Source organism: Ictidomys tridecemlineatus, chromosome 16 (assembly GCF_052094955.1).
Source record: "Ictidomys tridecemlineatus isolate mIctTri1 chromosome 16, mIctTri1.hap1, whole genome shotgun sequence".
NCBI classification, from domain to species: domain Eukaryota; kingdom Metazoa; phylum Chordata; class Mammalia; order Rodentia; family Sciuridae; genus Ictidomys; species Ictidomys tridecemlineatus.
Genome location: NC_135492.1, coordinates 30,183,239 through 30,206,058, shown reverse-complemented (window position 1 = coordinate 30,206,058; position 22,820 = coordinate 30,183,239). Strand labels below are relative to the sequence as shown.

Below are 22,820 nucleotides of genomic sequence, written 5' to 3'. Positions count from 1 at the left end.
TGTCTATATATGTATATATATATATATATATATATATGTATATATATATATTATTCACTGGAAAATATTCACTTTGTGAATATAATTTTTTTTCTTTGAAATGACACCATACTATGTTATGAATTCTGTCATTGAACTTGCAATCCAAAAGCATAAGGCACATTCATTGCTAGGATTATTGACATGCAGCACAATACATGGTTTAACACAATTTTTAATAATTTTCTCCAATTAAATTATTTGATAAAATGATGTGGTTCATAAGCAAGGCACTTAAAACTGTGTCTGGTGTATTCCCAGTAATTTTTAACTGAGTTGAATAGGCAAAATGGATATCAATGATCAGTGTATGCAAAGGATATCAATAATATAATACAGGCACTCTGGTTTGAATAATTGCCCAATAATAGTTCATATATTTAAGGTTTATTTTCAAGGGTGTTTTATTTAGTGACAACTTTGCAAAAATAAAACATATTTGGAATTGTTTAGTTTATTGTAGACTATGTACTTGAAAGAAATTGTTGACACCTGGTGCTTCTGTTTGTCAAGGGCTTCTGCCATAATGTGCCCACTCACCTCAAACATAATGGTATAACACCAAGCATTTATCAAAAATAATCTCCAGAACTTTGATTTAAATATGACATTTTTTATTTGTTAGTTGATTATCACAAGTATATTTCATAGCTAAAAAAATTGCACAAACAAAAAATAGAAATTAGGTGGCCAATGTCATGAGCACATATCTTATATGTCTTTGCAACTCATTCATCAAAAGATGTTAATTTAAAGTGGTAGTTTTTTGTTTTTACTGCACATGGTAATTTATTTCACATCTTTCAAAGACACACATTCCTGGGTTTTTCTCCAGGGATATGGATTACATTGTTTTAATGCAATATTGATTTATTTTTTATTTTTGGAAATTAAGGAGCCCTTCAGGTGACTGTACACTTTAGCCAGAACTAGGAACCATTGGTTCATAGTTGAAAACACATTAGCTCTGTGTGGTTTCTTTGTGTGTTGTGTGGAGTTGTCCACTTCAGCCTTTCATGTGGGGGTATATAGAGAATAAATTTTCCATGTTGAAAAAAAAATCAAAAAATGTTTTTTAATATAACTTCAGGTGTTTAGTCAAACTCTTTGTGGAGGAAATATTTTTTCAGTAGACCTATCTTGTTCTCTTGCTTTCATATTAAGAAACTCTTTTATGAAAATTATGTCTAAGGTTATTCTAGGTTAAAAATCATAAGTAGACTATGAACACCAAAAAAGAGAATAAACTAAGTTGAAGATACATTGTGTGTTATGCACATTTTTACTATTATCTCATGATAAAAAATAAAAATGAATCATTTAGCTTTATGTTCAAAACAGCCCAAATTGATTTACCCAAATTATTTCCTATTAAACACACACACACACACACACACACACACACACACACACACACAAACACACACACACACACAAACTTGAATGTTTTTAAAAGTGTTTAAATAGGAGTATCTGAATCAGCATATTTAAAATAGTGAGGATCTTGTAATTCATAGTGGGAAAGGGGCTCTTCTATGGCAGAACATAAAAATTGGAGGTAATATCTTCAACCACTTATTTCCTTAAATGGCATATATAGTATCGCATTTTCCTCTGTCATTTTTTTTAGATTCTATGCAAGGTTTCAATTATCAGTTTCCAGATTTATATAATTTATAACAAGCTGGTATACATAAGTGTGTTCTGTTTTTATCAGTATAAGTAACTTGAGTGAGTTGATGTAGAGACCTTTAATTTATAGAAAATGAATTATAAATATAAATATTGTTCTATTCTGGGGCTTAAAACTGTCACCTCAGTTAGTAAAATTTGATAGTAGTGAACACCAAACTTGTGGGATCTATACTGAATGGTATCAGAACTGAATTATTGGACTACTAGTTGTTCAAATATTGGTTGTTATGCAAGTTTGCACATTTGGTATCAAAGGTGGTTGCAGAGTCAGGACTGGTGGCACAAACCTGTAATCATTGTGATGTGGAAAAATGAGGTAGGAAGAAAGTAAATATGATTAAAGACTCAGTAATTCAGAGACCCTAAGCAACATTGTAAGCCCATTTATCACAATAAAAAAAAATCAAAACTTTTTGAAATGCATTTCAGGGGTAGAGTGCCCCTGGATTAAATATCTAAATTAAAAATATAATAATGCTGAATCAGAAGAGAGACATCACAGATCAGAATGTTAAGCTAACTTCATGTATGTGTGTGTTCACTAGTGATAACTGAGACCCTGGTAAAAGGAGTATTTCCAAACTCAGAGAGGCATTTAGGGTGCAAGAGCTTTTCAGAATTTTTTTTCTTAACTGCTTAGTATTCTTTCAATTTCTACTTTGAAATGAGCCAAGTGAGGATACAGTTTCACAGTGAGAGTGGTTTTACTAATCTGGGAATGTTAAACCTGATATGTCAGTTTCCTTATTAACTGAGAGATTAATAGTCTATTCACTTAATTTGCTTTTTTTTATTTTTATTTTTTGTTATAACTTTGTGCCATGTGATTCAAGTTGACCCAAGTACCTAAGTGTTTTGTAATAGTTTGATAGTTAAAAATTTTACTCTTTTGTTTTAGAAGTGAGTTGTGATGTTGTAAAAGTAATTTTTAAAATACAGTATAGATTTATGGTATATTTAAATAATTAGAAGATAGACAACTTTGGAGTTAAACATTCAAATAATTATGTGGATTATTGAAAGTTTTGGTGTGTCTTTAGTGATCTCTTATGTCTTTTACAAACTAAGGTGACCACTGTCATATGAGTATAGTTATTACTTACAGTTTTGCTATGCATATCTCAAGTATCATTGATTTGTTTGGTAGTTCTTCTTTTGAATATTAATTAGCTAATTGCAACTATTATTTATCCTTTAGAATTATGTTGGATTTTTTCCCACTTTTTTTGCTTCAGTGTTTTGCTTTACATGTGCTGCTGGCTGGATTTCATTATACCAAAATTATCCACCAATTTTACTGCTTAAAATGAATTATTGGGGCTGGGGATATAGCTCAGTTGGTAGAGTGCTTGCCTTTCATGCAAAAAGCCTTGGGTTCAGTCCCAGGCACCACAAAAAATGTATCTTATTGAATGGTTGATATCACTACCATATGTGAAAGCCACCTCTTTTAACTCTCATTAATATTTGTATGAAATTAAGTACTATGTCATTAATCATATGGTTTATATAATATGTATTTCTTCATTTTTATTTCAGGAACCATTGACATTAAGAGATGTCGTCATTGAATTTTCAGAAGAGGAATGGAAATTCCTGGACCCCTCCCAGCAGACTTTATATGGAGACGTGATGTTAGAGATCTGTAAAAACCTACTCTTTATTGGTGAGCCTAAATTTCATTCAGGATTTTTAATTAAAAAACAATATTTATTTTTTGAACTTTATAGAGTATCTTATGGTAGCGTCTATTCTGCATTAATAAGTTTGTTTCTTGTTTTTAGTACAAAGTTTGGGTATTTGTTTATGTAGAAAAAATGTTAAAGATTTTTTTTCTTTTTAGGTGTAACTTAACTTTTCTAAGTACTGATTACAATGTAGAGAATGAAAATGGTTTCTAAGTATTGATGTCTCTATGTAATCCTTGGTCACCACTTGGTTTCCAATGAAATAACCTTGGGATTTGAAGAGAAAAGTGACAGTAGACATATGAAATTGGGTAGAAATCAATGAAGCAAAGAATACAGATAAGAGGTCCAAAATTAAAGAGGAATTCACATTTAAAAATGTTAATTAATAAGCTAAAATCTGACAGAAAATATTTTTTCAAACCTAGGTTTGTTTCAGTTCCAATCATTAAAGAGCATTTCATACTCTCTGTTTACCATGCATATCAATTATTTAAGCTCCTTCCTGTTCTTCAGTGATCTCCCTACATTTCAATTAACAAAATATTGTAGGAAAATCAAAAGAAGAGGGGCTGGGGATGTGGCTCAAGTGGTAGCTCAGTTTCCTGGCAGCCATGCAGCCTGGGTTTGATCCTCAGCAACACATACAAACAAAGATGTGGTGTGCACTGAAAAAAATAAATATTAAAATTCTCTCTCTCTCTCTCTCTCTCTCTCTCTCTCTCTCTCTGTCTCTCTCTCTCTCTCTCCCCCCACTCTCTCCCTCACTCTCTCCCTCACTCTCTCTCTCACTCTCTCTCCCCCACTCTCTCTTTTTTTAAAAAAAAGAAAATCAAAAGAAGACACAGATAAGTGACAGGAAATGTGGCATAGTGACAAAGAGGCCAAACTGCCAAGCTTTATTTATATCAACAGGTTAATTTAGGTCATAGGCATTACTAGTATACACTGTTCACTTTATTACTAGGCAGATTACAAACTTAGCAACATTATGCAGCTTATATATCAGTTATATACTAAGTTGCAATGTGCAGTGTTAGGAGTTTTGTGTAGCTCTCAAGAAAGTCCATTGTATAAACTTACTGTTTTATGGACAGATTTAGACTCAGTGAACCATTGTGCTTGTCTAAAAAGAGAGTTTCTTTATTCCAAGGAGTTGTGTGCCAGAGATTATGTTTCAGGCTGATAATACTCTAGTGCAGAGCCTTTTCAAGCAGGGCACTGCCATAGCAGCTTTACATTGCACATGTATTTAATTACTTGACTAGTTCCTAGGGAAAATTGCAGGGCATTCTAAGGCGGGGAAACAAACTCTTGTCCCCCCTACAAATTATTCCACAATGACTGTGAGGATATGCATAACCTGGCATTTATTTGCATTTGGAGGCTCCCTAGAAAATCTGCTCATTTCCAAATATCTCTAGGCAAACCATTATAAGGTATTAATATTACAGGAGAGTTTCTTTAATATAATTTAAATATTTATTCATTCAAATTTTTCTCATCAGAACTTTATATGAATGCTTATATTGAATATTCTGTAAAGTTTTTTCACCATGTAATGAATAGCAGTATTTCACAATACCTACGCCTAGTGGAAATGTAAGTATAGCTTATCAATGTGGTTTAAAGAAGAATTTTTAGGGCTGGGGCTGTAGTTTAGTGGCAGAGGACTTGCCTCACACATGTGAGGTATTGTGTTTTATCTTTAGCACTACCTAAAAATAAATGGATGAAATAAATGCATTCTATCCATCTATCGCTACAAAAATTAAAAGAAAGATTTCTATTGTAATACAATTATTCATAATATTGTAGGTAACATTTCTCTAATTCTTGTGTCTTTTTTGACTCTCATTCTTTAGAGACCTTCAGTGTTGTTCATTATGTTTTCTCACATTAGTGATATTGTTTTTGTTTTCATATCTATATGTAATAATTGAATAGAAATTATCATGACGTCACTTTAGGACAACATTAGGTAAAATTAAACTGCATGTGACCCATATGCCAATATTCAATCAAGTTTTCTATGCTTTTACTTACAAGTAAAAATATTACCCCTGTTTTATATATGATTGTATATTGCCTTGATTATTTACTCTGCTTTTGTGCTTAATCATGTAATATATCTAAAGTTTGTTTTATATATAAACATACATATACACACACACACAAACACATACACATACACATACAGCTGATTGAACGCAGAGGTTCTTGTAATATTGAACTACATCATCACCCCCTTTTGACTTTTAGTTTGAAATAGACTCTTGCTAAGTGGCAAAAGTTGGAATTGAATTTCCATGTTTCAGCCTTCCAAGTAGCTAGAATTAATGGCATATTCATCATCTCTACATGTATAAATCTGTTCTTTTGTCTAGGAGTAAGACATTAGCTTTTTAAATGTACCATAAAGATGTTTACAATTCTTTTATCTTTTATATATTTGTCAAATATGTAATTGTGGTCAAAAGTGTATATCTTTGCTGAACTTATTATCTTATATATTTTAAATTTACTGGTTAGTTCTGTTCATTTAAATTTTTTTGTAACATTTTTTTCTAGAAAATTTGTATCACATTTTTTCTTCAAACAAGTTCTCCTTTTTCTTACTTTTTCATCCCTAATGCCATTCTTTTTGGTCTTTATATTTGGCTACAGTAAATATCTCTCAGAAGTAGAATTACCTGGTATTTTTTTGGTGAGGGGGTGTGAATTACTATTTTACTTAATATACTCTCCTGAATGTTGATCATTATAGATATTATATAATTTATTATCTTTGAAAAGATTTCTAACTTGTTCATTCCAAATTGCCTTCATGTAGTCATTTGAAATGATATTTGATTTACTTGCCACATTGGTCTCTTTTGAATGTTATTTAATGAGAATAGGTCTGTAAATATATTTTGATTTGACCATCAAGTTGAGGGCTAATTGATATACTTTCAATTTTATTACCCATGGCTTTCTCATTTAACCTCATTCCATTGAATATTGTAGCTTTTATTATTTTATATCAGGAATTACTATTGAAATTTTTTTAGTATGTATAGTTATTGATGTACCAAGAATATTCTAAAGAATTGTTCAAATAACTTATTTTGTTTACACAAAAATAATATTGATTGTTTGGTATTACATAGTCTTCTTAGATTTTTGGGGGTGCTACTGGCCTTTTTTTTTTAAGAACAGGTGCTTAACCACTGAGCCACATCAACAGCTCTTTTTGGGGAAGTGTACTGGGGATTGACCTCAGGGGCACTTGTCCACAAGCTACATCTAAAGCCCCATTTTTTAATTTTACATAGAATCATGGTCTCCTTGATTTGCTTAGCACCTTGCTGTTTATGAGGCTGGCTTTTAACTCACAATCCTGCTGTTTCAGTCTCCCAAGCTTCTTGAATTACAGGTGTATATTACTGTGCCTAGCTGGCAGCTGTTTTTATATTTTATTTTGTGACAGTGCCTAGGTAATTTGCTTAGGGCCTTGCTTAATTGCTGAATGTGGCTTTAAACTCATATTCATAAATTTTGAATATCACTTTCACTTTTGCTTTCCAACTTACTATTTTATGTTACAAAGCAACTTCAATATTTTAATATATTTAACATTTGTTTTGTATTTTTAACCTGATGTCTTTGGAACAATATTTCATACACTATAAAGAAGATTGCCTCTGTAAACCTAATTAGTTTTTAATGCTTTTTGAAGTATTTTTATTCCCTGAGTACTAATGCAATGATTTTTTTTTTATTTACATCAACTGGGGATAGATGTATCCTACTATTATTGTGTTGCTTTTTATGCTGTTGAATTTTTTTCTGTGATTTCTTTCTATATATAAAAAACATGATTGGAGTTACAAATATTTTGACTATGATTGTATTCCAGTGATTAGTCATATTTATCTTTATATGATATTGTACTTTGTCTCTCACTTATGTAAGTATCATAACCTTTGCAATTTTGAGTGTAATATTTGTTATATCTTTTTGTTTTTAGACTTTTGTGACCTTATATCTTAAGAAAACATTATGTAGATTTGCATCTGACATAGTTAATATATTTTTAGGTTTAATCTTGTTAATCACATTGTTTTCTGTTTAGTTTTTTACAAATTAGCTTATTTCTACTTAAATTTCTGATGAGAAAGAACTTATTTCTGTAGATTTCAAATTTTGTTGATTTTATATAAATTTTTCTACTATGAGAAAAACTGCCTTAATTTGTATTTCATAGATTTTATAGTGATTATTTTATTTTATTACCTTCAATGTTTATTTGATCATTACTTTTGAATTAAATAAAAGTATATAGGATCTCACTGAGGTGCTTAGTGCCTCACCATTGCTGAGTCTGTCTTTGAACTTATAGTGCTCCTGCATCAGTCTCCCCAGATACTGGGATTACAGTCATGTACCACATCTTCCAGCAGTACCTGTGTATTTTAATTAATTCTAGCCTTTGATATATTTTCTTCCTCAAATTTCTAATTTATGAGACTGTGTGTGTGGGGTGGGGGGACGTGCTGGGGATTAAGCCCATTCTTTTGCATGTGAGGCAAGAATTAAAACATGTGACCTGTGTCCCCAGCCTGAGACATGGTTTTTAAAAGAATATTTTTAGTATATAATTTCTAACTTTTTCTTGCTATTTTTTCTAATTTTTTTTCAATTTTCTACATTGATATTTAGTTCATTAAATACATTTCAGGTGGTTTTCTGGCATTACTTATATAATTAACAACATCAATTTTTGAACTCTCAATTACTAGTATTACATTGTTTGTTTGCTTGAGTTTATTATACTTTTTATTGTGTGAGCTATTATTTTCATTCGGATATTTCTATTCAAAATCTGTTCAATTAGATCATTATAGTCATTTCGGAAAATATTTGGAAGTTACGAAGTAAACAAAAAAAAAGGTGATGTGCAATGATATATAAATTTAATTGCACATAACTGGAAAGCTGAGACAGTGGAATGCCAGTTTAAAATAAATTTCATCATCTTTTTAATAAACTGTCTTTAAAAAAAAGTATATAGATATAGATATGGAGAAATGCCTGTGGATCTAGTTTGGTGATAGAATACCCCTGTGTTCTCTTATGAAATAATCCCCCCAAAGATAAAAATATAAATAAACAAATAAGAGATATTCATTTCCTGAAACACTTGAGTCACAGGTGGATTCTGAATATGTTGAAGTGAAGGGCTATAATTTGACATTGTTGTAGTAATATTAGTCAGTTTGCATTTTGTCCTCATCTGTGGTGCTATAATTTCTTAAGATAATTTTCAAAATTTTCAAGGTTTTTGTCATCATGTTGTAGTAAATTCTATGTATTTCTTGAGTAATAATCACCTTGAATCATACTGTTCTGTGGCTATTCCCCCCCACTTTGATAAAGTTTTACATAATTGCAGAGTTATTCACAATAGTAAGTGAAATAACTTTTTATTATTTTTTTTAGGTATGTCTTCTAATCAAAACCAAGAATTTTTAGGGGAGCAAGAAATACAATATTTTTTGCAAAACTTGAAAAAGCAAAGGTATGGAAAGCAGGACAGTTAATACTTGGTTTTAAACAAGAAATTGAAATTGAAAAAGAGGGAAGTTCAGAAAATTTGTCTTAATGAATGGAAAAAAAAACATGAAAATTATTTATTCAAAAAATTACAAGTTCATCAGGTTATATTATTACAAAAATCTCAGAAGACTGACTGCTCATCTAGTGCCATTCAGTTTTTCTTTCATTAAAACTTTAAATTACACTATTGTAATTGTAAAAGTTTTACTACTCAGTATTTTTTGTAAAACCACTTGCAATACACAATATTTTAAATTGCAAAAACATGTATCAAATTACATTTACACAATGTTTACAGGGCAATATGAAGCAGTCTCTTAAAAATACCTTTAGGATAATAAAGACTTAACCAGTTTTCTCAGCTTTAGAAATAGGATTAGAATAGAAATAGGCATTTTAATGAAAAAAAAACTCAAAAAGTTATAAAATGCTCATAGTCAGTTATGTTTTTAAAACTTTTAATAATCTCTACATAAGCGCAGGTTAGAGGAAAGTGTACAGATTATTAATTTAAAGTTGCAGCATTCTAATCTGTCTTTTTTATGAAGTAATAAAAAGAGATTTTCTACACAGTATAGAAAAATTGTCTAATTTAAACACATGCATACTATTTCTACTTAAAAGAAATACATGCAGATTAAGGAAATGCTGAAACAAGCCTTAGTAAGACATTTCTGTTTAAAAGAACAATTCAATAATTAAATGTGCTTACAGTGAAAGTTTGGTAGGTATTGCATTTAAATGCAATAATTAAGCAAAAAATAAAAAGAAGAGAAGCAGTTGAATCTTTCTAAAACACATCAAATAAGCATATAGCTCATCTGTCATGTATGACAATCCAAACACAGGAATGTCCCAGGAACTTTTAGCACAGTCTCCCAGAAAGACCACAGCCAAAATGTCTTGCAGGAATCACACCCCAAAAGCAGACATGAGGGTCTTGTGAGAATTGTGGAAGGCTTCTGACACTTTTCTGGGATCTTGCTAAGAGGTATAAAACAAGCCTGAGATAGAAGTAGTAGGGATGGTGTGGGGCAAATGAAGAACAATGAAGGGCTTAAGCTAATAATTGTATAACCCTTTGAGAAAAGTAAAGCAGCCACAGTGGTGATTTAAGACAACCTTTAAATGAGGAATGGCTTACCATTAAACTTCTCCTCTGTAAGAAAAAAAAAAAAAGATCTATAATGTCTTTGTCATTCAATGATTCTGTCTACCATTGCAGACGCCCACTTTTGTAGAACCTTCTCCCCGAAACTTGATACTTTGAGTCAAAGGTGCTTGTAAATATTTGTTTATAATTTTAATTCAAATTGAAGCAGTCTTTGTGTAGTTACCAATGTATTTATGGCTCATAAGTTAGCATAATTACTCTATGTCATGGGACATCAAGCATCCCACCTGAGTAATTTCTTTTTTGGAAGGTGATGAGCCATCTGAAAAAAATATATATATATATCTGAAATAATTAGTAAAGGAATATAAGACCAGGCAAAAACTTACGTTAAAAGCGATAAAACATCTTATAGATTCTCTAGACCACATAAGTTCTGAAAAACAATTGCTAGATAATTTTTCCAGTTCTTTATTTAAGGGAGTGTGCATCAAAGTAGGAATAAGATTTCAAGAGAAAGAGTCTTTCTTGCGACAGGTTCATTGGCATTCTGACATGTCTCACCCATCTCTGTGATGCTAAGTGGCTATATGGCTCCAATGGATGATACCATCTCCAATGCCATGCTTAATTTAGACAAAACTAGGTAGTATATACCATGTACTGGATAGTCTCAAACCAGCTGGATTTCAACTGTGAGTTCCTAGATACCAGACTTTTTACCTAAAGGCTTCCATGCTTTTTTTTTTAATTTCATGCACAGTTTATAGATATCTTTCAGCAGCTCCATCTGACATACACTGCTTCATCTTTCATATCAACAGCGATATTCACCAGACTCCAAGTGAATATCCCAAAAAATCTATGCATTTTTGTGGTTTTGGTTGAAATGAGAAAAACTTTCTTAATGTGAGAAACAGAGACTTCCTGGATCCTATACAAGTCCCTAATGAACTAAATCCTGTTGCCATTAGATTTTTCTGAGGCCCTAGCACTACTTATCTGTGCATCTCAAGGAATATGTTTTCAACAAATCAAAAGTATTCTCTAACTTATTTCAATAAGCTAGTTACATAGAAAGAATTTTAAAAACACCCTCAGTGATAGATATTTTTGCTGGAAAGCTGAGCAGCCAAGCTCAGATGAAATTTGCTCTTTGGCTTAATGAAGAATGCTCTGGCACATCAGGGCAATAATATATCCAAGTACCTGCAGGATTCCCCACAAATTAAAACTAGACAATAGTGTGTTGGAGGAAAGGTGGAACTGTAGGGATGTGGGGCATTGGCTAAGCTGGAGAGAGACAAGAACACATTTGGCAGTCACATTTGAGGACCTGTGTGTTCTTTTAAACATTTTTGAACAGCATTTGTAATTATACTGTTTCTCTAAAAAATGAAAAATTTGCAATGGAGTCTATTTCATGCTTTAGTTAGTCACTGGGATAATTTAAAATTCACCATTGAGTAAATATACACAAATATTTATTTAGACAAGATAGAATAAAAAGAAGGAGAAGAAGAAATTTCTGAGTTTTAGTAGTCTCTCTGACTATTACTTTACAAAAATGATGAAATAAACAGTTTCTCCTTGTGGCAATGCATGAAATTATAATGATTGTGGGAGTATTTGTACTTACCTAATATTGCTTAATTTAAAAGTAGAAAGAATTTTGAAAACACCCTCATTGATACTCAGAGAGACCTATATTTATGATAAATCTTTTAGGACCTGTAGATAGTCTCTACCCTAGGTAATTTGCAGCATAATAGATTTGGTGTAAAACAATGTAAATTCTGTGAAAGTCATTAAAATTTTCTTCTTTTTTTAAATCCTAGAAATCACCCATGTGATCGTTTAAAAGAGCTTTACAATGAGAAAAGTGAAAAAGTTTTTAATCCATACCCAAAATTTATTTATCCAAGCTTTTATAATCAAAAGACAAATTATAGCTATAAGGTATGTGAAATCATTTTTAATAAAACTACAAGAATTTCTGACCTCCAGAGAATTAATAGTGGTGGGAAGCTCTACAAGTTAAAAAAATATGTAAAAGCATGTAAAAATTCCTCAGTTCTTTATGAGAGCTGTGATAAATCCTCCATAAGTAAAGAATGTGAAAAATATTTTACTCAAATTCTATGTGTTACTAAAAACAATAGGCTTTACAATGGAGATAAACCTTACAAATTGAAGAAATGTGAAAATGTATTTAAGTGTTGCTCAAACCTCTTTAAACACTACAGTAATCATACTGGAGAGAAAATCTGGAAATGTAAAGAAAGTGTCAAAGCTTTTAATAAAAAATCACACCTTCCTGAACACCAGAAAATTTATACTGGAGAAAATCCATACAAATGTAAAGAATGTGGCAAAGCTTTTAAGAAAAAATCATGCCTTATTCGACACCAGAAAATTCATACTGGAGAAAAGCCATACAAATGTAAAGAATGTGAAAAAGCTTTTAATCAAAAATTATGCCTGACTGAACACCAGAGAGTTTATACTGGAGAAAAGCCATCAGAGAGTTTATACTGGAGAAAAGCCATACAAATGCAAAGAATGTGTCAAAGCTTTTAATACAAAATCACACCTGACTGAACACCAGAGAGTTCATACTGGAGAAAAGCCATACAAATGTAAAGAATGTGGCAAAGCTTTTAATCAAAAATCAAAACTTACTCAACACCAGAGAATTCATACTGGAGAAAAGCCATACAAATGTGAAGAATGTGGCAAAGCTTTTAATCAAAAATCAAAACTTACTCAACACCAGAGAATTCATACTGGAGAAAAGCCATACAAATGTGAAGAATGTGGCAAAGCTTTTAATCAAAAATCAAAACTTACTCAACACCAGAGAATTCATACTGGAGAAAAGCCATACAAATGTGAAGAATGTGGCAAAGCTTTTAATAAAAAATCATGCCTTACTCAACACCAGAGAATTCATAGTACAGAAAAGCCCTACAAATGTAAAGAATGTGAAAAAGCTTTTAATCAAAAATCACACCTGACTGAACACCAGAGTGTTCATACTGGAGAAAAGCCATACAAATGTAAAAATTGTGGCAATGCTTTTAACCAAAAATCAAAACTTACTCGACACCAGAGAGTTCATACTGGAGAAAAGCCATACAAATGTAAAGAATGTGGCAAAGCTTTTAATAAAAAATCAAACCTTACTCGACACCAGAGAGTTCATACTGGAGAAAAGCCATACAAATGTGAAGAATGTGGCAAAGCTTTTAGTAAAAAATCAAACCTTACTCAACACCAGAGATATCATACAGGAGAAAAGCCACACAAATGCAAAGAATGTGGCAAAGCTTTTAATATAAAATCAAAACTTACTCAACACCAGAGAATTCATACTGGAGAAAAGCCACACAAATGTGAAGAATGTGGCAAATCTTTTAATAAAAAATCAAAACTTACTCAACACCAGAGAATTCATACTGGAGAAAAGCCATACAAATGTGAAGAATGTGGCAAAGCTTTTAATCAAAAATCACACCTTACTCGACACCGGAGGCTTCATAGTGGAAAAATGCCATAGAAATGTAAAGAATGTGGCAAAGCTTTTAATAAAAAATCATGCCTTACTCAACACCAGAGAATTTATAGTAGGGAGAAACCATACAAATATCTATAATTTAGCAAAGCTTCTAATTGAAGGTCACTCTTTAGTCAACACCAGAGACTTCTTATGGGAGAAAAGCCATACAAATTTGAGATTGTGGCAAAGATTAATCAAATATAACTTATTTGACATCAGAGAATTAATATTAGAAAAAAGCCATACAAGTTTAAAGAATTTGGCAAAGCTCTTTATCAAAGATTACACATTTCTCCACACCAGAGAATTCATACTGGGGAGAAAACATACAAATGCAAAGAATGTGGGAAAGCTATTCTATTAGAAAAAGTATTGTTGTTCACCAAATATTCATACTGGGTAAGAACCATATAAATGTTAAGAATGTGGCAAATTTTAAGTATGCTTCTAGTGTTAACAAGAAACAGATCATTCATACTTGTAACAATTCTCACATATCCATAGACTGTAAAAGTCTTTTCCTGTAAGATCAAACCTCATTGGTCACCAGAAACTTCATACTGGGAAGAATAATTACAATTTTCCAGAGATAGCTCCACAGCACTGACTCCCCAGAAAATTCCAACCCTTGCCCAACTGACCATTATTCATTAGACAGTGGAAGTCAGCAGGAAGCCTGATTGGATCCTCCGGCTTCTTTCCTTCTGTGAACCTCTCTAGGTTCAACTGTCATTTCCTCCGTTTCTCTGTATTGGTTGAATTCAAATCATCTTTTTTTTTTCAAAAGCTATATTTGGACTTAAAGGCCTATTTGTACCAAACCAACACATTAATAAAATTATCTTATGCCTGAAGTCTATGATCACATCAATATTTTTCCCATAATCTCAGCTGGACAGAATGGTCCTATGTCAATGTCTTATTTATTAGTTTTATTTTATTCTTCTAAATTTCAAGAGTCTAATAGACCACCATACAATAATCATGGGAGACTTCAACACACTCCTCTCACCACTGGACAGATCTTCCAAACAAAAGTTGAATAAGGAAACTATAGAACTCAATAACACAATTAATAACCTAGACTTAATTGACATATATAGAATATGCAACCCAACATCAAGCAGTTACACTTTTTTCTCAGCAGCACATGGATGCTTCCCAAAAATAGATCCTGTATTATGTCACAGTGCAACTCTTAGACAATATAAAGGAGTAGAGATAATACCATGCATCTTATCTGATCATAATGGAATGAAACAAAAAATTAACGATAAAAGAAGGAAGGAAAAATCATGCATCACTTGGAGAATGAACAATAGGTTACTGAATGATCAATGGGTTATAGAAGACATCAAGGAGGAAATTAAAAAATTCTTAGAGATAAATGAAAACACAGACACAACATATTGGAATCTATGGGACACATTGAAAGCAGTTTTAAGAAAAATTCATTGCTTGGAGTTCATTCCTTAAAAAAGGAAAAAACCAACAAATAAATGATCTCATACTTCATCTCAAAATCCTAGAAAAAGAAGAACAAAACAACAGCAAAAGAAATAGAAGGCAAGAAATAATTAAAATCAGAGCTGAAATTAATGAAATCAAAACAAAAGAAATAATTGAGAAAATTGACAAAACTAAAAGTTGGTTCTTTGAAAAAATAAATAAAATTGACAGACCCTTAGCCATGCTAACAAAGAGAAGAGAGAATTCAAATTACTAGCATACAGGATGAAAAAGGCAATATCACAACAGACACTTCAGAAATACAGAAGATAATCAGAAATTATTTTCAATCCTTATACTCCAATAAAATAGAAGATAGTGAATGCATTCAGAAATTTCTTAAGTCATATGATCTGCCCAGATTGAGTCAGGAGGATATAGACAACATAAACAGACCAATATAAATTGAGGAAATAGAAGAAACCATCAAAATACTTCCAACTAAGAAAAGCCCAGGACCAGATGGGTATACAGCAGAATTTTACAAAACCTTTAAAGAGGAACTAATACCAATACTTTTCAACTATTTCAGGAAATAGAAAAAGAGGGAAAACTTCCAAATTCATTCTACGAGGCCAACATCACCCTAATTTCTAAACCAGACAAAGACACTTCAAAGAAAGAAAACTACAGACCAATATCTCTAATGAACCTAGAGGCAAAAATCCTCAATAAAATTCTGGCGAATCAGATTCTCAAACATAAAAAAAATTGTGCACCATGATCAAGTAGGATTCATCCCTGGGATGCAAGGCTGGTTCAATATACAGAAATTAATAAATGTTATTCACCACATCAATAGACTTAAAAATAAGAACCATATGATCATTTCGATAGATGCAGAAAAATTACTCGACAAAGTACAGCATCTCTTTATGTTCAAAACTCTAGAAAAACTAGGGATAACAGGAATATACCTCAACATTGTAAAAGCAATCTATGCTAAGCCTCAGGCTAGCATCATTCTGAATGGAGGAAAATTGAAGGCATTTCCTCTAAAATCGGGAACAAGACAGAGATGCCCTCTCTCACCACTTCTGTTCAACATAGTTCTCGAAACACTGACCAGAGAAATTAGACAAACAAAAGAAATTAAAGGCATTAAAATAGGAAAAGAACTTAAATTATCACTATTTGTGGATGACATGATTCTATACCTAGCAGACCCAATAGGGTCTACAAAGACACCATTAGAGCTAATAAATGAATTTAGCAAAGTTGCAGGATATAAAATCAATACGCATAAATCAAAGGCATTCCTGTATATCAGCGACAAATCCTCTGAAATGGAAATGAGGAAAAACACTCAATTCACAATATCCTCAAAAAAAAAAAATAAAATACTTGGGAATCAACCTAACAAAAGAGGTGAAAGACTTATACAATGAAAACTACAGAACCCTAAAGAGAGAAATAGAAGAAGATCTTAGAAGATGGAAAAATATACCCTGTTCATGGATAGGCAGAACTAACATCATCAAAATGGTGATATTACCAAAAGTTCTCTATAGGTTTAATGCAATGCCAATCCAAATCCCAACGGCATTTCTTGTAGAAATAGAGAAAGCAATCATGAAATTCATATGGAAAAATAAAAGATCCAGAGTAGCAAAAACAATGCTAAGCAAGAAGTGTGAACCAGACTTTAAACTGTACTACAGAGCAATAGTAACAAAAACAGCATGGTACTGGTACCAAAACAGGCGGGTGGACCAATGGTACAGAATTGAGGACACAGAAACTAATCCACAAAACTACAATTATATTTGATAAAGGGGCTAAAAGCATGCAATGGAGGAAGGATAGCATCTTCAACAAATGGTGCTGGGAAAACTGGAAATCCATATGCATCAAAATGAAACTGAATCCCTTTCTCTAGCCATGCACAAAAGTTAACTCAAAATTAATCAAGGAGCTTGATATCAAATCAGAAACTCTGTGTCTGATAGAAGAAAAAGTTTGCTGCGATCTACATACTGTGGGGTCGGGCTCCAAATTCCTCAATAGGACACCCAAGCACAAGAGTTTATAACTAGAATCAACAAATGGGACTTACTCAAACTAAAAAGTTTTTTCTCAGCAAAAGAAACAATAAGAGAGATAAATAGTGAGCCTACATCCTGGGAACAAATTTTTACTCCTCACACTTCAGATAGAGCCCTAATATCCAGAGTATACAAAGAACTCAAAAAATTAGACAATAAGATAACAAATAACCCAATCAACAAATGGGCCAAGGACCTGAACAGACACTTCTCAGAGGAGGACATACAATCAATCAACAAGTACATGAAAAAATGCTCAACATCGCTAGGAGTCAGAGAAATGCAAATCAAAACCACCCTAAGATACCATCTCACTCCAGTAAGATTGGCAGCCATTAGGAAGTCAAACAACAAGTGCTGGCGAGGATGTGGGGAAAAGGGTACACTAGTTCATTGTTGGTGGGACTGCAAATTAGTGCAGCCAATTTGGAAAGCAGTATGGAAATTTCTTGGAAAGCTGGGAATGGAACTATCATTTGACCCAGCTATTCCCCTTCTCAGTCTATTTCCTAAAGACCTAAAAAGAGCATGCTACAGGGACACTGCTACATCGATGTTCATAGCAGCACAATGCACAATAGCAAGACTGTGGAACCAACCTAGATGCCCTTAAATAAATGAATGGATAAAAAAAATGTGGCATTTATACACAATGGAGTATTATTCTGCATTAAAAAATGATAAAATCATAGAATTTGGAGGGAAATGGATGGCATTAGAGCAGATTATGCTAAGTAAAGCCAGCCAATCAATAAAAAAAATGCCAAATGTCTTCTTTGATATAAGGAGAGTAACTAAGAACAGAGTAGGGATTTAGAGTATGAGAAGATTAACCTTAAACAGGGATGAGAGGTGGGAGGGAAAGCGTGAGAGAAGGGAAATTGCATGGAAATGGAAGAAGACCCTCAGGGTTATAGAAAATTACATACAAGAGGAAGTGAGGGGAAACGGAAAAATAATACAAGGGGGAGAAATGAATTACAGTAGAGGGGTAGAGAGAGAAGAGGGGAGGGGAGGGGAGGGGAGGGGGATAGGAAAGGCAGCAGAATATAACAGACACTGGTATGGCAATATGTAAATCAATGGAAGTGTTACTGATGTGATTCTGCAATCTGTATATGGGGTAAAAATGGGAGTTCATAACCCACTTGAATCAAAGTGTGAAATATGATATGTCAAGAACTATGTAATGTTTTGAACAACCAACAATAAAAAAAAAAGAAATATTATGCCTTTTTCAAAACCAGAGAACTCATACTGGCAGTGGTTACACCCAGTGGAAATTGGGCATTCTAGAGGCAGTTTTATTTTCAAGTAGGGAATAGGATTACTAAACATTATCATGATGGGCAAGCCTCTTACCAAAAACAAGCCTTTGGTCTCTAAGTTTTACCATGCTGAGGCTCAGGGTAGATCATACATGCTGAAAAAAAAACTGTTATTTTTCTAATTTATTTTTTCTCCCAGTGCTTTTAGCACAATGATTGTCTCCCAGTAGTGAGGAAGGGAGGAAAGAAACAAGAGAGGGAGCAGAAGGAGACACACAGCATATTATCAGAAGAAACCTAAAGCCTTCAGGCAGGAGAATTATTAATTTGGGCCTGATTGTGGTGCTACTAACACTGTCAAAGAGTTCTACCAATCTTACCAAACTTACCAGTCTTGGGTCACTTGTCAGTATCAAGCCAGATGCCCCTACTTGAACAACAGGCAAGATTCTTTCTTAGCAGAAACACCATTGAGTAAGCAGTCTTTTCGCCTCTTCTTTTCCAAAAATGAACAGTGAGTCATTGAGGACTTCACCTGCATTCTTGTGCACGTGCGCACGTGTGCACGCGCGCGCGCGCGCACACACACACACACACAAATTAATATTCAGGCTATCAGAATCTGCAACCCCATGCTGGAGCTGGTGACCTGGGACGATATCTTGCCATCTCCAAGAAAAACCTTTGACTTCTGATCCTGCACATTCCAGAATTTTCTGTGCAGTGTTTCACTTTCCCTTTCCAAGATGCCATCTGAGATAAAAAAGCTAGAGTGAGATTCAAAGCCTTTTCACTGCCATCTTCTCTGTATCTGAGTAGTCTTTCCTTGTCCCATACATCCTGAGTTTGTGCCAGGCAGTTATCACCTGGTATCAAATTGAGGATAAAAAGAGGAGAGATTGTTGAAAGGCATCAGAATTCTCTGCTCTTCTGGCTCACTGAAAGATACTCTATTAAAATAAAGAGTCCTGTTGCTCTGCAGTCACTCACAAGGCTGCATAGGGTCCATTAAGCAAAAAAAAAAAAAAAGATTACAAACACAGTTCCTTGCCTGAGGGAGCAGAGAGCAAGCCTCTAGCAGAACCTACAGAGTCATTTTCTTCCTTTTTTTCTGGAAATACAAAGTACTTGTGTTACCAAGGCCTTTTACAGTTGTGACTCTCTTCTTTGAAAATGGGTGTTTGCTTACCATCAAGGGGATAAATTCTTAAACTGTTTATGTGTGTGTGTGTATTTTGGAGGCAGAAGAAGTTACTGTGGATTTAACTCAAGAGCATTTTACAGCTATTCTACTATACCTGAAGAAGATCCCTAGATGTGTCTTCGAAATGTTACTGTGAGCCAGGATCTCACTAAATTGTTCATGCTGAAATTGAACTTACAATCCACCAGCTGCAGTCCCTTGAATCACTTGATTTTTAGGCATGGACCACCTTACCCAGGCATGCATCACTTCACCCAGTCATGACCTTCTGGAGAGAGGTAATTTTTAGAAATAGTCAGACATCTTCCCAAGTTGTTCATGTCAAAATTAACTAATATAATTATCATACTACCAATATCCTTGTAATTTTGCTCCCAGCATCCAAAGTCAGTCTTTGTGTGATATAATAATGGCATGTCCAGTTACCAGAATAACAGAGATGGCTCATGCCCCCTAAAGCTCACTGAAAATATAGTAACCCTAAATCTACTTATGCTGTATCACCTTTTCTTCCTGTGCAAATAGAAGAAAGTCTCTTTTACATGTTCTCCATCACCTCCCACACCCCTATCTCCTGACCAACCCTGGAACTTCACAAATGGCTCTTCACTACTGCTTATAGAAAGCTGTAGCTCTCTGTGACAGTGCATGTGTTCATGTGCATCTCCTATATATGATTAAAACAAACTCTAAGGACTCTTACAACAATGGCAAATCTATAAACCTCCTCAAAAGGGCAAGAACAACTGCATTTGTAACCTGTACCACTTAGACTTGGTCATGGGCAGGCACCGAAGCCCCTGCTTTCTGTTAGGCTTTCCCCATCTTAGTGCTGGGGAACACAAAAGGCTTTCAGAGGTGGGAGGAAAGGAAGGGCTCTGCACCTGGAATGTGGGAATTGTGCAGGCACTATTCCTGTTGCATACAGTCTCTTCCAGCATTGTTGTAAATGTGGGTTGCAGAAGAGGTACATTAGCAGATAATGTCCACAATAGTCTGGAGTAGAGCTAGGCTTAGATTCAAATTCGAGATATCTTCCCACCTTCTCAGTTACCCTCCTTATAAACACTTTAAAGCATCAAAAAAAAGGCAGGCTATATGTTCTGGGTGTTCATAAAACAGAGTATACCTTTCAGGAGAAGAAAATATTGTCTCTACTTTTCTCTTCCAAATTGGTATTATTAGGGCCTATGACCATATCTCTGCCACTATCAGGACTTCAGGCTGTGGGCAAATAGCCAGCCTTTCCTGTATGAGGAGGAGGACCTGCACCATTTTAAATAAATTTTCTGCTACAGTACTAGAGTAGAACTGTAGTCAAAGACCCTGGCTTCATATCACTTCCTGGAATCTGCAGTAAAAACTGCCTCAGCATAGGGACACTTCAGGGACTCTGATGGGAGCAACCAAGAGAATCCCCCAGCCACCTGCAGAACGCGTCCACTGGCAAAAAACAAAAACAAAACAAAACAAAACAAAAACAAAAAAACCAAACCAACACTCGCCATCTAGTAGTCTTATCGGGCAACTGTGGCGATCTGTACATCATGAGCCAGAAACTTTATTTAAGAAAACCATGGTCCATCCAATCATGGCTACAGTGCAGTAACATGGCCTTTAGAGATTTTTTATTTTTTTTAATATTTTGTTTTTAGTTTAAGGTGGATGTAATTTTTTTATTAAATTTTATTTTTTATGTGGTGCTGAGGATCAAATCGAGTGCCTCATGCATGCTACGAGAACACTCTTTCACTGAGTCGCAAATCCAGCCCCCTTTAGAGTTTTTAAACAAGAGATTAGGTATCACTTTAATCTCGGGAACAGAAGTAAAGGTTAAAATGTTTACAGGGATTGACTCTTAGCTGTGGGTGTTGTGGTTGAAGGTCTTAATGAGGTCATTGCAACAGTATTCCGTGAACATCTCAGCAGTGGAGATCCATGCACCCAGCCCCTTGGATCTCAGGGTCTGTCAGCCAGGGCTGAAACTAGAAAATTTTGGATGCAGGTCATTAAGGTGTAAGTTAATGAGGTCATAATAACTTGTTTTTGTAAAGTGGTGAAAAAAATTGTTCTTGGAGGAGAGACCAAATCAGGGCACAGATTGTAAGCCCCAACCATGCAACTGAATGGATCATAAATATTAAGATTTGTGAGCCACTCTGAGTCTCATATAATAAAGCTGTGCTGCAACCTGAGAACCTACATTTCTATCCAGTTCTCTGGTAAAACTGATGTTTGTCTGGGGCCCAATCTTTGGGACGTAGGATCAACAACAGTATGATTTAGGCTAAACTACTTCTTGCAATGATAGGGGACAGATGTGAGCGGTGAGAGCATAAGGTTCAGAGAATAAGTCTATAAAGTGAGGGTCACTGTGCTGACCCCCACATGCTTTTCTCTTCATGAAGAAATTAACTTGCTACCCTGCCTGCCTTAAGTGGACGTGGTAGATCACATTTATCAGTAAACTGTTATCTGCAGGAGAAAGTCAGGTATAAAATAAATGTCCATAAGAGGAAGCCATGTAACCCTAATAAGGGAACTTTTGTGACTCTTTCCACATACCAGATTCTGAAACCCAGAGAGATAAAAATATTTTACCTAGCTCTAAAATCTACAAGAATTTATGGTTAAGAATCCAATTAGAATCAGTTGCATTGGCCAAGGTGACCTAAAGTTATCATAGCAGTGGGGACTTGACAGTGGGATGCCATCCAGCAGTCAGTTCAAAGTTAAGTAGTAGGCCTGTGTGGGACTCTTTGGAAACTTCTCTGGGGTATCCAACAAAAGTAGATTGTATGAAAGGCACACTGTCTTTCTCCCCTCTCAGAGGACCCATTGTCTACTATTAGAGTGTCATCTTTCCTTGTTTATCTATTCAATAAATTCATGCCTGTTATTCTGAGTGAAATGTCTGAAATCTTTCTGACTTAATTATAAGAATTAGAGTTTGAAAGGAGGCCTTTTTACTCTCTCAGTTTATAAGAAGTCACCAACCTTGTATCATTAAACATTTACAAAGTTCTCATGATCTACATTAAGCTTGCTCCAGCTACACTTTCAAGATTTACAAAGTTGTAGTCTCCAGCTCTTTAAGG

General features: G+C 33.9%; 1 protein-coding gene across 1 annotated transcript in view; it reads left to right on the top strand.

Annotated features, from left to right (window-relative positions):
* Positions 1-14,323, top strand: part of LOC144371281 (uncharacterized) — a 38,716-nt gene extending 24,393 nt beyond the window's left edge. Inside the window, 4 exon segments of the mRNA XM_078033683.1 lie at positions 3,274-3,400; positions 8,907-8,985; positions 11,976-12,589; positions 12,699-14,323. Of these exon segments, the coding sequence (XP_077889809.1) occupies positions 3,274-3,400; positions 8,907-8,985; positions 11,976-12,589; positions 12,699-13,792 (1,914 nt within the window). The 3' untranslated portion in view covers positions 13,793-14,323.
* Positions 14,324-22,820: the final 8,497 nt, after the last annotated feature.